The 14,574-nt window shown below is 45.8% G+C and overlaps 1 protein-coding gene across 2 annotated transcripts in view; it reads left to right on the top strand.

Annotated features, from left to right (window-relative positions):
• The first annotated feature begins 369 nt into the window (after positions 1-369).
• Positions 370-14,574, top strand: part of MGMT (O-6-methylguanine-DNA methyltransferase) — a 301,096-nt gene continuing 286,891 nt past the window's right edge. The window contains exon 1 of one of the 2 annotated variants that reach the window (XM_060241416.1): positions 370-491. In XM_060241416.1, the coding sequence (XP_060097399.1) occupies positions 488-491 (4 nt within the window). In that variant the 5' untranslated portion in view covers positions 370-487. Of the gene's footprint in view, positions 492-818; positions 1,022-14,574 lie in introns of those variants that run through there. The other variant, XM_060241415.1, reaches the window with a different exon arrangement.

Genomic DNA, 14,574 nt, shown 5'->3' with positions numbered 1-14,574 from the left:
CTTTTATTACTGAACGTACTTGTAACTGTATGCAACAGCAGCTGACAACATAACGCAGCAAGTATATTTTCCCATGCGATAAAGAACTGCAAAAACTACACCGCTGTACCTGGTCAGGTTTCAAAGGAATGCATGCATATATGGGAAATATATGTGCTTGGCTTTTTATGCCGGCAGTTGAAAATCTGTAATAGCTCAAACAACGGCTTCCCGGAACTACAGGCGGACCTGAACGAAATGAGAGGTCAAGAGGCAACTCTTATTTCAGAGCTGGGAAGACTGGCTGTGACATGAAGCATGCTGGGAGTTGTAGTTTTTAATAGGGGAATGAGAAGTTTAGCTTTCGTTGCCCGCGGCTTCCTTTACTACGACTCCCATCAGGCCACCCTTCTTGCAAGAGAAATTCTTTCGCCACACAATCTGATGAACGTTCAGCATTCCAGTTGATTTCATCTCGTCAGGTTAGCCACAATGTGTGATAATGTGAATGTGTGAGTCACTTCCAGAAGCTCGATTTTACGCATATTATTAAACCCTACAAGAGTCCGGTAGAACATATCCCAAATTGCGGGGTTTCCTGAACTGCATTTTTACCCCATTATCTCTACGCCTCCAACAGCGTCTGGATCAGGGACAATTACAAAATCAGTGCCTTCAAAAAAGCTTTGCCTTTTGCTTTGAATCACATGTACAAGCAGAGGTCAGGTCTTGTTTTTTATGTTTGCATAGACATTTTAGGATTGGCTGACCAAAACAAAAACCAAAACCTTGCAGTGCAACGTGGTTTTTGGAATGCCTCCGCCAGGTATGCTTCGCTCGGCTCACAGCTGGTAGCTTTGGGCGAAGAAACAAGTCCACCTAACACGTTCTTTTAGCTGTGGTTTATATGTTCTCTTCCCATAATTGGCTTGTCCCTCCACCAAGCTCCTTGACACGCCTTCGTTCACACGACAATTTCAGAGTACTCCCCCCCCCGCCCCCACCGCGTTGGAGTCTATGCTAGTCGTTCGGCTAGCTGAAGGTGAGCCTTCCTTGGGTTTCAGAGCGGGGTCTTCTCGCCGGACACTTGGCAAAAGAACTGAGCTGGGCAAGGAGCTTATTCAAGTTTGCGCCAGTGTAGAAACAGCTTTGGACACGTGTCTCCAGAAACCACTACTAACATGCTGCGCGTTCTGTTGCAGCGGCTTCCTTTCCGCATAGAAAGAACGCCAAAAGCGGGAGTCACATGCTGTGCCGTTTTTCTCCTAGCGCGTATGTCTTATCGCCCGGATTGGTTTGCAGGCGCCTGTTAACGAGGAGGCATCTTTTCCTGTTGCTGGTTCTCAAGAGTGACACGGGGGGGGGGGGTGCAGAAAGGGGATGGTGCAGGCAGCTAGCATAACGCTGTAGCGGGGAGTGCGAGAAGAGGCAGCTCAATGGTTTTCCGTTGAGAAAAAACTCCAGTCTCCCAGGGGCGCGCGACTGAGAGGCAAACTGAAGGCAGAGGGAAAGTTTTGTGTTTTTTTTTTTTAAAAACCAGAGTTTCCTCGCAGCTTCCCACAGTTCCATTTTGGACGGGATAGGAAACCGCCTCTTTAAAAGAATGTTTGCTTTCCGCGCAGTCGGCCCCGGTTCCCTGCGCTTTCCCGCGCGCTTCCGTTGGTTTTCGGCTTGTTTGTTTTCCTTTCTCAGCTCTGCTGGAGTCTGTGGTTTTGCAACATGCTGTGCGTTTCTGTGGTGGAGGAGGGGAGTGTCAAGCTGGGGCATGCCGTGGAGGGAAACCCTCAAAAGAAGAACTGCACTTAAAGAGGCTCTCTGAAAGTTGACTTCGTAATGAAAATAATAAAAAAGGGCCCAGCAGGGTTGCTTAGAAAACATACAAACCTTTCTCTCTCTCTCTCTCTTAACCGTCTGGTCTCTATTTATCAGCCTGGTATATATTTTGGAGGGTGGCTGACTGGATATATGGGTAGATTCGTGTTCGTCTGAAGCAGCAGAAAAAAATTGAGTCCAGTGGAACTTTTAAGACCAACTAAGCGTTGTATCTGAAGAAGTGTTCATGCACACAAAAGTTTGTACCTTGAATAAAACTTTCTTGGCCTTAAAGCTGCCACTGGACTTGAACCTTTTCTGAATATAAGTGTGTGTAGAGGGACTCTTCTGCAGAAATCAATTCTTTCTGTACTGAATTAATTGCATAGTTATACCTTTCTAGCCTTCTCATTTCTGGCACAGGCAATTCTTGTGGCATAATAAGAAAACTCATAATAAGAAACTCATAATAAGAAAACACCTCTAAGTCAGAGGTGTTGAACTCATTTGTTATGAGGACTGGATCTGACATAAATGCCACTTTGATGGGCCAGGTTTGTATGCCATAAAATATAACACAAGGTACCAGAGATATAAACTTTATAAAGGTGATTTCAGATGTTGAATGGCAATAGCAGGTTTGATTGGATTAGGTGTGATATGCAGAGGGGTAGTAGGCATGGAGATACCAGCATTGGTAATGAGAAAGGAAACCTAGGTCTCAGTTCCATCCAGGAGGATCCTGTCCAGGGGGATGCAAAGAATAAATAGACATAAGTCTGACATTAGAAACCACAACATTCAGTTGCTGCCTAAGAGGAGCAGTGCTCTTACAAAAGGAATATCCAATGGAGAGCAGAAAGAAGAGACTGTTGAATTGCAATTGATAACAACAAAGCTCAAAGACAATGCATCCTCCTGGACTAAATTGAGAGCTAGTTTTCCTGACTTATTACCAATGTGTGGTATTATCATTTGGCATTTGAAATCACTTTACTCTCCAAGATATAAGGCCCAATCCAAGGACCAATCTAATACCTAATCAGTGTCTTTTTGAAAGAAAATAAATCCAGATAGGAAATGAGAAATCCATTTTTAAAGCTTTTCAGAATAAGCTTTTCTCATCCAGGAACTTCCATTGTATGAATCCTAATAATTTCTGTTAGTACTTCAGTTACTGAAAGCATGCACCCATTACCATGATGTTGTTGGTCATTTTGTACAAGGTGTCACAATTACAAGGCTGATGACATAATTACAAGGCAGGTAATCATGACTGAAGGAAATTTCCATATTCAGAGCCACCAAAGCTATGAATACTAGTGAAAAGAGGCAACATCTGGGGAAGGCCTTGCCCCATACCCTATTAATTGGCTATCCAGGGCAACTGGTTGGGCAATGTGTGGGGCAACTTATTGGACTAGAAAAACCTTTGGTATGATCCAGAAGGTCTTATGTTAGTCTGTAGTAGAAAGCAAGATCACTAAACAGCTTTTAAAATAGTTTTAAAAGTGTTCTGAAGTGTGTATGAAAACCTAGCCTTCCTTTTCTTTCAGTAATCTCTTTAAGAGGCTACTTATGGAAGAACATCAGCAGAGCAGTTAGATAGACTTGCTGAGAGGTGCACTGAATCCCAAACTGACTTTTTCCAAATTCCTAGCCTTGATGTCTCAGACTTGTTACAGGCTTTCCACGTTCTGAGACAGTAGTCAGATAATTCTTAAGATTTTCATCAGGTCAGTAATACTCTTGATATCCTGGACAGTTTACTTGGTTCCTTCTTACCCTTTTTTTAAAAAAAAAAATTTTTTTTTAATTAGAATAATAACATATAAATCATTTAACAAACATCAACTATAACACTAACAAACATAGAGTCCATCCATGAGCCATCACATTACAGAGCTTGCCAAGCAGAGTGTTGTTCTAATATAAAGCAAAAGTTAAGTACTTGTCTGGTAATTTACACATTGTATTTTGTTCAGATTGTACATAATTAAAAAAATGGAACCATTTTTCCACACTTTTCCATGGTTCCTTCTTGTTATGTATGCTAAAGGAAATGAATATAAAAGGAAATCGTAAGATTCCAAATTCAGAAGAAAGGAAGTGAATGATCTTGCAGCAGTTCTTCTGTATAGCTTGATAAGGCTATAACCCTTTTTATATTATGTAGGTATGCTCTTTCTTCTCTTGCAAAGGCATCTCCCAACTCCAGCTGCAAGGTAACTGGTTGCATCATAATTTGCACTAGCTTGAAAAAAGTGGATTCGCAAATTTGTCTGGGATAACCGTAGTAACTGTTACTGTACTATCCCTAGTGTTGAAGGAAGAATGGGTGGAGGATGCGCTGTGTTTTCACGACTGGACAGCATTACATCTATACATGTGTTCTATCTTAACCCATTAAGTGTTCTTATCTCACCTGTACCCGAAGTTTGTTTCATGAGAACCAATAAAAAGGTCTGTATGGTGACTGGTACACAGCAGTAGAGTGCTCTTTACCTAGATTTTCATCAGAGTTAGAGCACCAAAGGGACTGTTTCAGTTTCACTCCGACCTTCTGGCATGAATCAAAAACACCTTGATTGGATTGGTTTTTGATGTGGCAGTAATATTGTGTGGGTATTTTAATACAGCATTTTATATTTAGTGTGTATCTTACTGTATTATTTTTATAGCCTCCATGAGTTTTCAAGATGTGGCTGGTTTGAAATCTTAATAAAAATAAAACCTTGTAGTCCTATGTTGAAATCATGTGAGATTTGGTTTCTAGTAAATATGCTTAAGATTTCAGTCATAATAATTTGGTTAAGAAATGCATTCCATTCTGAGGCTACAAATCCCCTCCCCCCAATATTCATTTTAGGAGGTTTTTCAGCACAAAGAAGAGAAATGGGAGAGAAGTTAATTGCTCTCAAGCACCCCCATTCCATTGATGGTTCTCACAGGTACCCAGTACTAAAGTCCTGACCATGCAAATACTTATAGCTAGCAGAGAACAGTTAAAGGGCCATCTCAAACCCTGGTAAGAATGTGAAACTTTGGAGGAGGACAGAGACTTAGGGGGGATATCAAATGCTAATATTTTGCAGGGCCTGTAAGGCAGAGATGTTCTTCCAGGCTTTTGGTTGAGGACAGCAATGGTTCCATCATACTGGGCACCATACCCCGCCCTGGGGTGCATAGCACCCCAGGCAGATCGACTGCCCACCGCCCCCTCCCCATGGGCACCCCTGCCCCCCCCCGTGGTGCCACAATGCGGTGCTGCGCTCTGCCCCCCTGTTCTCACAGGAGCAGCACCATCCTCCTGCTTCTCTGCTTTGGTGGGCAGTTAGCACTACAGCGTTCTTTTAATAGTGAACAGGAAGAGACTTCAAAGCCTTTTCCTGCTGCTCGCTATTAGGAGAACGCTGTACTTCCAAACCTGCCGAAGTGGGGAAGCAGGAGGATAGCGTCGCTCCTGTGAGCATGCTGGGAGTGGGGGGGGGGGAGGTGGCTTCATAGGGAAGCTCATGGGGGGGAGGTGGCTTCATAGGGAAGCTCATAGAGAGGAGGCGGGGCGGGTGAGCTAAGGTGGAAGGGAAAGACCAGGCAGAGGAAGAAGACAGCGGGTGAGGGGAAGAAGGGGCGGGCTACTGAGGGGGGGAAGGGGCAGGTGGAGGATGGCAGATGAGCTACTGGGGGAAAGGGGCGAGCAATGGTGGGGGGAAGTGTGGCAGAAAGGAAGGGAGTGGGCTGGTGGCAGCAGCGGCGGAGGGTGGAGGCAAACTAGGCGGTTGTCTTGGGCACCGGGGGGGGGAGCCCAATTTAATGCCCTCCTTCCTGGCACCCTAGGCAGACTCCTAGTTTGCCTAGTGGACGAGCCGGCCCTGGCAGGCACCCTCCTTTTTTCTCCTCCTTTTCCCCTCCATCTTTGCTTCAGTACTCTTCTCAGCCGCATTCGAGTTAGCGATGCAGTCCAGAGTGAGGTAGTGAAGAAATGTTTGACGTTGTCTGAAACAATGTAGTTGCCCTTTTTTGGCTTTGTTTTAACTTGTTTTAATGGCTGTACGTTGCCTAGAGCAGGGGTGTCTAAACTTGCTTAGTGTGAGAGCCACATACAAGAGCCACACAAGGCATGAACTATATTACACACATTTCTTTATTAAAACTCTTAATACTTTATTTGCACAGAAAGATAAAATACATATGTATGCACTTTTCAACACAGCCATGCTAGATGGAGACTTTTTTTTAAAAAAAAGCTGTTAATAACAGTCCCCATAAGACCAGCACAGGGGAGCATTGAGGAATTCTTTTTTGGCACCAGCGGGAGAAGGAAGCACACGTATCATATAAATCACTGACCACCATTTGCATCACTATTCATCTCTTGTTTTGACACCAAGGTTAGTAAATACAGCTCCTACAAGAACTATGAAGCTAAAGGGAGCCCTGCACTGTCCTCTTTAATTCCATCCCTCCTTCCAGTGGCTCCCCCAGCTCACTCTCTCCCTGCTCTAGGTCTCCGGGCGACTTCTGTGGTGCAGAAGAGCTTGCAAGCCTGCTTATTCCTTCCTCCTCCCCCATTTTACACACAGCAGAAATAATAACCTATCTACGGGTCAGCACTCAGAGGCTGAGTGAGGTCCCAATGTTAAGCGCGCTTACTTGAGAGTAAGTGTGACGGAACCGGCCCGATTCTGCCTTCAGACCCGGTCCCGTCAACTCCCTATTGAGTCGCCAACTCCTGGAGGGAGCTATTTCTCCTCCGGCCACTTGGGCTCGCTGCCACCACCTGCTCAGTCTAGGGGTTCAGATTGAGAGGAACAGGACTCCCAATCCCCCTCTCCAGCTATGAGGCCAGGCCTCAAGGTCCTCTGCCACCCTATACTTGGGTGTCACAGAGACCACAGCACTTCTTCGGGGGACCCCTGGAGGATTGGCACCTTACCCAACTGCATGCCTTCTCCCTTCCCCGGGGCCCCCTTCTTAAAGCAGCGTGGTCTAAAACGGTTGGGGATCTATGTGGTACAGAGTTTGACTGCCAGCATTCAAAACAGTAAAAAAATATTTAATTAAAAGAGAAAAAGAAAAGAAAAGAAGAACAAAACAAAAACAGTTGCATGTAAAAGGTTAGCACAGCACAGCACCAGCACAGCAAACAGCATGACAAAGAAAAGGTGGTTATAAACGCATCCTACTGTCCCTGGTCTAAACTTGCCCTGCTTTGTGGATGACTTACTTGGTCTGACTGCCTGGGGGCCTCCTTTTCCTGAGTAGGCCTATCCCACAGTCAGGAGCCCCCATGCTCACAACCTCCTCCTTTGAGCGCCAGCTGAGGACTGCCTTTCTTCCTGGTTAACTCAAATGCAAAGGACAAAAGAACTTCCTGCCGCTCTAGGAGGCTTTCCCCCTAGAGTTGCTGGTTTGGCTCTGGAAGGGAGGGGGGTTGGAGGGAGGCTAGGCCAAAGCCTGCTTAGCAGTTTCATGTTCCCTCCCAACTAAGATGGCGTTTCTCCACAGTAAGCCTGCATTAAGTTCCTCCGCAGCCTCTGGGAGCCACACACCCATTGCCTAGAGCCTCACATTGTGGGGAATAGGCAATTTATAAATCAAATAAAGATAGACAGGGAAGAGAAGGACTGACACACAGTGGGGTGGGTAGAGAGAGGTAATAAATTCCCTCAACACAGAGAATAAGGTCTATATTATGGGGTCCATTTTATGAAGTTCACTGGCTGATGGATGGCTGCCATGGTGATATGTAGCTAACATAGGGCCAACAGTCCAGGCAAAACTCCAAGGCAACAGCAACCTTTTAGAATGCTGTAACTTCTAAGTTTAATGCTTAAGCTATTCCTATGCAGAGTGTATGCTTAGGCTTTCTTTAATAAATCACTTTTGTTTAAAATGCTGGCACTTTTTCTCTGTACCGCTTAGACCTCCACTATCTGAGCATGCTGTTTAAAACAGACATGAGGGGAAGGAAGGCGCTGGTGCTAGACTGCTGCTTCCCTGAGATTGTGCGAGTGTGGTAAGCCATTTCTGTGGTAGCCTGTTGGCTAGTGGTTGAAGCAAGCACAAGGCAGAGCTTTTAAATGGCATTGCAGAGGGAGTACTAGGAGTGCTGGCCTTGCAACAGAAATACTACATATAAGTGAGGAAACTCCGCTGAGAATTGGGCAGACTTGGGAGACTGACACATCACTGGACAGGTAGTTGGGACAGCTATTGAGTGCCTAGATGCCTTGGAGGACCAAAACAGAATGGGAATCACAGGTCAGTGTGATTGTTTTGCAACACATGCAGTGCTCTGGATTTTAAACACAGTGTAATGTATTCAGTGACGAGACGTGTTGAAGGCAACATACTTTATTAGCGGGTACATCACAAGAGGGAGAATGGCGGGCCGGGTCCCGATTATATACATGCCCCGGAACAACCCTCCGTGAGGCCAGGTCCAATCCTGGTCAGTTAAACTTCCCACCACATATCTTGATTGGCAGTGCGTATTAGCGAGCCACATCCGGGGACCAGTGGGGTTCCACTGGTTGCCTCTGTAGCGTGCGCTGTGCTGTACATAGGGATTAGAATGCAGGACATAACACACAGGCTTTCAGATTAAGAATATACTTCCCTGTATCGTACAATACTACTAAGGCCAGTGCTTTTTTTGTAGAAAAAGCCCAGCATGAGCTCATTTGCATATTAAGCAATACCACCTGGCCCAGGAGTGTGTGGCTGCCTCATGGTGGGTTGGGCCAGCTGGAGCCCTGGCCGACCCAGTTGGAGCTCTGCTCCTGTGGGCTCCTGCAGAAAAAAAAAGTCCTGACTGAGGCTAGTGTTTCACTATAGCTCAAGTTGTCTTATGTTGACAGAATGCACCACCTTTAGTGAAACAAGGTAGTAGGTTATAAGCAGTATTGTTTTAATTGAGATGAATTTACAGATTGTTTCAACTGAATGTGTTGAGCAAAACTTTCTCAGACTGCAGATGCCAGCCTCCTGTTGGTTCAAATGAGCCAATGACATTCTAGTGTGGGAACAAGTTCTTTATATAGTTGGCCCCATTGGTCCAGTTCTCCAGTCTTAGTTTAACCACTGCTATGCTGTATCACTAATAAAGAGCTTTGATCACTATGCAATGAGTCTCCTGATGCATCGAATCCAGTACTTTACAAGATCCAAACATTTACATGTATGGACTTGTTTTTACCAGGCATTCTGGAGTTTAATCCAAGAGATTGACTGGATATGGCAAGATATATATTGTTTTTATTTATTTATTTTATTTATTTATCTGGGATTTATATCCCGCCCTTCCCACCGAGTGGCTCAGGGCGGCTTACAACATATATAAAACTAACATAAAAATAAATTACACTTTAAATTTAACATTTCATAATAAATAATTAAAATCCAACATTTGTTATAAATATACATATCGTTAAAAATCAGACAGCGGTCGTGAAGCTACACTCTATTCAAATTCAAATACTGATTCGGTATACAGTCTTCAGCATTCCGGTATTCCATAATCAATATTCAGTAGTCAGTATACAGGTATACAAGGATACAGGGCCGGTTAGTTGTGGGCCAGCCGGAAGAGGATGGTCTTACAGGCCCTGCGGAATTGAGTAAGATCCCGCAGGGCCCTTACCTCCTCCGGCAGCTGGTTCCACCAAAATGGAGCCATTACAGAGAAGGCCCCGGTCCCTTGTGGTCTTCAAGCGGGCTTCCTTTGGCCCGGGGACAACCAAAAGATTTTGAGATCCCGATCGAAGTGCTCTCTGGGGAACATGCGGGGAGAGACGGTCCCTCAGGTAGGCAGGTCCTAGACCATATAGGGCTTTAAAGGTAATAACCAGCACCTTGTACCGAACTCGGTAGGATATTGGCAGCCAGTACAGAGCCCGAAGTCCCGGCTGAATGTGCTCCCATCTTGGGAGCCCCAATAACAGCCGGGCGTCGTCGTTCTGCACCAGCTGCAATCTCCGGGTTCGACACAGGGGCAGCCCCATGTAGAGGGCATTGCAGTAGTCCAGTCTCGAGGTGATCGTAGCATGGATCACCATTGCTAGATCGTCGTGTTCCAGGAAGGGAGCCAGCTGTCTTGCCCGCCTAAGGTGGAAAAATGCAGACTTGGCAGTGGCTGCTATCTGGGCCTCCATAGTTAAGGAAGGCTCCAGAAGTACCCCCAGGCTCCTGACCCTGTGCGCCGCCGTCAGCGGCGCACCGTCAAAAACCGGAAGGGGTATTTCCCCTCCCGGGCCGCGACAGCCCAAGCAAAGGACCTCTGTCTTCGCTGGGTTTAGCCTCAGCCCGCTCCGTTTGAGCCACCCAGCCACAGCCTGTAACGCCCGGTCCAGATTTTGTGGGGCGGAGACCGGCCGGCCGTCCATGAGCAGATAGAGCTGGTGACATCAGCATACTGGTGACAACCCAGCCCATACCTTCGGGCAATCTGGGCGAGGGGACGCATATAGATGTTAAATAACATCGGGGAGAGAACCGCACCCTGAGGCACCCTGCAGTCAAGCGTGTGCCTCCGGGACAGCTCATCCCCAATTGCGACCCTCTGTCCCCGACCTTCAAGGAAAGAGGAAAGCCATTGCAAGGCCAACCCCTGGATCCCCGCGTCGGCGAGGCGGCGGGCAAGTAACCGATGGTCGACCGTATCGAACGCTGCCGATAGGTCCAACAGCATCAGTACCGCCGAACCGCCCCGATCCAGATGCCGTTGCAGGTCATCTACTAGGGCGACCAGCACCGTCTCCGTCCCATAGCCCGGGCGAAAGCCGGACTGAAGAGGATCAAGGACGGAAGCGTCATCCAGGAAGGTCTGGATGTGTGAATATTGTGTGAATTATTATGATTGTTCTCAAATAATGGTTTGGTTTAAATGTAAAGAGGCTCTGTGTGTCATGGGTGCTGGGGGCCCTGCAGAAGATACCGAGCCTGCAGAAGAAACTGTGCCCCTGCCACCTGCACCAGTGCCCCTGCCTCCTGCTGGAGAAGATCCAAGCCTTCCTGCCTCGCCCTCTCGGGTGGCTCGTGTGCGTGACCGCCTTCGTCAGGACCTCAGAGATCAGAGAAGGGCGGCACGCTCACGAGCAAGACGCTCCCTGAGCCCTGAGTTTTGAAAGGATTCTGGCCCTTCTAGGAGTGAGGGTGCTTGAGTCCCAGCAGGATCCTGGCTGCCCTCTGAGTCAGCAATTAGCCCAAATAGGCAACAGACAGCAGAGGGCTATATAGCTGTAGGCTTTGAGAGAAGGCTTTGTGGAAGCAACTAGTCATCTACCTGACGTTCTAGCATCCACTCTGGCTTTTGACTTTGGACCCCCTGACCTTGGCTTGCCTTCTGGACCCCCTGACTACGGCTTCTGAACCTCTGACCTACGATACCTGGACAACGATTTGGCTTTGGCACCTTGGACACTCTTGCTCACCGGTTACTGACCTTGGACTGCCCCTGGACTTCGCCTGGCCTGGCCCCAGCTCGTGACACTGTGTCCCATCCCGGCTGAGACGGGACTCCGCTGGGAGCCCCCCCTGCACCCCCCGGCTGAGACTGAACTCCACTGGGAGCCCCCCCTGCACCCCCCGGGGCCCCACCATACCTCAAGGCCCAACGCGGCTCGACACACCCGCCAGAGCATGGAACCGGTGTGCCCGACCCCAGGCTTGAGAGAAGTGGTAGAACCGTGGTGGCGGCCACAAAGCAGGAGCAATGCCCTGCAGAGAGGGCGGAGGAGTCAGGAACCCCAAGCTGCTGCCGCGCCTAGACACAGCCACAATGTCCCTGCTCACTCGGCTGCCATATGGAGAACACTCCCCAGGAAGCCCTTCCTCAGCATCCCTGCTTATAAGTGGGGGTGGAGCTAACCAGGGGTGGGATCTGGGAGGAAGAGAGGGGGCCGGGGGAAGGATAAAAGGCCAAAAGGCTGAGAGGTCAAGGAGGAAGCAGGCTGCTGCAACAGAAGGGCGGCCAAATTAGAGAGAGGGAGGAGCCCAAACACAGCCGGGGAGGACACGAGCACAGAGGGGTGAAGTAACCCAACTCTGTCCTCCCACATTCTGAGACGTCTGGGAAGCCTAAACAGGCCCAAGCCAGGCCACCAGGGGAGCAGCGGCTACGGCGGGGTGTGACAGGGGCCAGCAGGGGTATGACATTCTGTAAATTCATTCTGTGGCACTAAAGAGTATCTTCATTTTTCTTTCAAGAAACATGATTGTATTAATCCTTTATATGTTTGCTAAATAGTGAGTCTCATTGAATTCAGTAGGATGTACTTTAAATGTTTTCATGGTTGCGCTTTAATGCTACTGCTAATTTCTGAACAGTTTTTAAACTCTTGCTATAATAGATTTACTAATGCTGATGTTGTTTGAAACTAAGATACTTTCTTGAAAATAGGTTTTGCATCCAAATATCCACAGTTGAAATATGGACACAAGTCTAGAAAAATTGTTTGAAATATTTCAAGATTGGTACCAGACACTTAGGATCCTGCTATGTACAGAGTGGGAAAGCAGTTAAAATTCTTGAATGGCACTATTGTAATTTCAAATGCCCATGCAACTAAATGGCTGGGATTTTTACAACTCTGTGTCCCATGTTGACTTATTGCTATTTCCAGTTAGCAAAAAGCTTTGAAAACTGATCCTGTCTTCATGCTGATCCTACTTTCTAAAATAAATATATATTTAAAGATGTTAGTGTAGTTTATGAACCCAAGTAGGTGCGCTTGCAAGCTAGCATCAGCAACTTTTATCTGCAGCCTGATCCATGACAAGTTAATTACGCCACTTAAGCAGCAACTGCACAGATGCTCTATAGGAAGCTATAGTAGTTATACTGTAACTTGTGTTACTGTGGCTACTTTATCTCCTGATAACTCTGTAATTAACTTGTCACCACTGTTTAATGCTTAACGTATGTAGAGAATCAGTTAATGGCATCAGTAAAGCAATAGTAGCCTGAAGGAGCAGCTCATGCCCACTGGGAAGGCTATCAGGGCTTGCTTAAACACAAAACACCAGGGCCTGACCTGGAAAAGCATTAGGAAACTTGCCATCGAGGAGCTTTGGATAAAATGTTAAGAAGGTAGTGATGCAAGCTAAGAATATATTCAAGTGTCTTGATGCAAGTTCAGGGAGATATATTTTTATATATAATCATTTGCAAACAATGGAAGTGTTGATATATTCTCAATCTAATGGATTACAAACTGGAACTCAGCAAAGGAGGAAGGAATTTGGCGTTTCCCTCCAATCTTAACAATTTTTCAGCTTTGGGTGAAACTTCTTCCCTGCCCCCTCGTCTGTTGTTTAATTGACATTCAGCCATTCACATTATTTGGTGTTGCTGAACTATTTTCACTTGGCAATTAATTTACAAAGTCATATTTTCATGAATACTTGGGACATCCTCTGCCCAAGTAGTAGAGGCCCCTGTCTGGACTGCAGGTGGACCTCTTATGGTGCTTTTGTCATCTGCACAGGAGCCAGCCAGTTTTCTGTGATGATACAGTTCTGGAGACATAATTTTTGTTAATATTTGCTGTATATATAATCATGCTGTTAAGAATGTTGCACCATCTGAACAATACATAACTAACTACTTCTTATACTCCCCAGGAGACTACTAACACGAGAGATGACACCCTAACGCACATGTTGAATGTTGAAAAGTCAGGTTATACAGTGGCAATTTCTCTCAATTAGATCAGAGCTGAATCAGAGGCTCATGGGAGCAAAAATACCACTTTTTCTGCTCCATTCTCAAGAGTAGTGAGCCATTCTGGTCATGATGCAGCTGTTTTATAGTGAGTTTCAGTCTCTTTCCGGAAAGAAATTGCTGCCCATTATCAATGATATATTTGCATGTTTTGGAGAAACCTTTTGAATGTGCTAAATCCGAGATATGTGAAAGGTATAAATTCTAAAGTATGTTTATGAATGCATCATGTACTTTTAAAGATTTCCCATGTTAGAATAATTTCCTGTTTGTAACACTTGTGCAGTCAGCAAACTATCCAATGCAGTCTGTATTGCCCATTCCCAGAAGTCGTAGGGTGAAACTGAATGCACGTTCTACCAATAGCATAACTCGTAAAAGCAAGCACTTGTTAAATCTATTTGTTTTTATTATAGACATCGATCTGCCAGTCGCAATAATGCATTTATGGACATTTTTCTGCAAGCACAGCGCTGGTGGCAGTTCTTACTGACAAATTGAGTCATATGGACAGTAGTTCAAAATAAGCTTACTTTATTGACAGATTGTGCAGTTCTCTAGTTCACTGAGTGTTCTTAAGATATCTGGATTGGCAAAAAAACAAAAACAAAATGAAGAATATAGTAGAAATGTAAGACAACCAGTATAACTCTTGAAGGGTAAAATCTATAAAACAAGGAGGGGACTAGTCATGTTTCTCAGTTACTTGAACTTACTTCACTAGTTCAAACTTTTGAACTTAAATGTGTTTTGATACCACATTAATGAAGGTAGGCTGAAAGGCTATGGTACCAGAATGATCCTGCAGCTTTTTAAAATGACTTGAGATAAAAATAATATGGATGTGTACTGAGGTATAAGAAAATATGAGAAGGCACAGTGAAGAAAGGAGGAGGAGAAGAAACACCCTCCATATTAGTTGAGTATGGGTTTTATTGCCTGTTATGTCTTCGTTTTGCAAGATAGATTCAGGTGGGTAGCTGTGTTGGCGTGAAGCACCAGAACAAAGTTTTGAGTCCAGTGGCACTGTTAAGACAATAAAGTTTTATTCAAGGCAT

This window comes from Heteronotia binoei, chromosome 6, assembly GCF_032191835.1.
Source record: "Heteronotia binoei isolate CCM8104 ecotype False Entrance Well chromosome 6, APGP_CSIRO_Hbin_v1, whole genome shotgun sequence".
In the NCBI taxonomy this organism is placed as follows: domain Eukaryota; kingdom Metazoa; phylum Chordata; class Lepidosauria; order Squamata; family Gekkonidae; genus Heteronotia; species Heteronotia binoei.
This window is presented reverse-complemented; position numbering and strand designations above follow the sequence as displayed.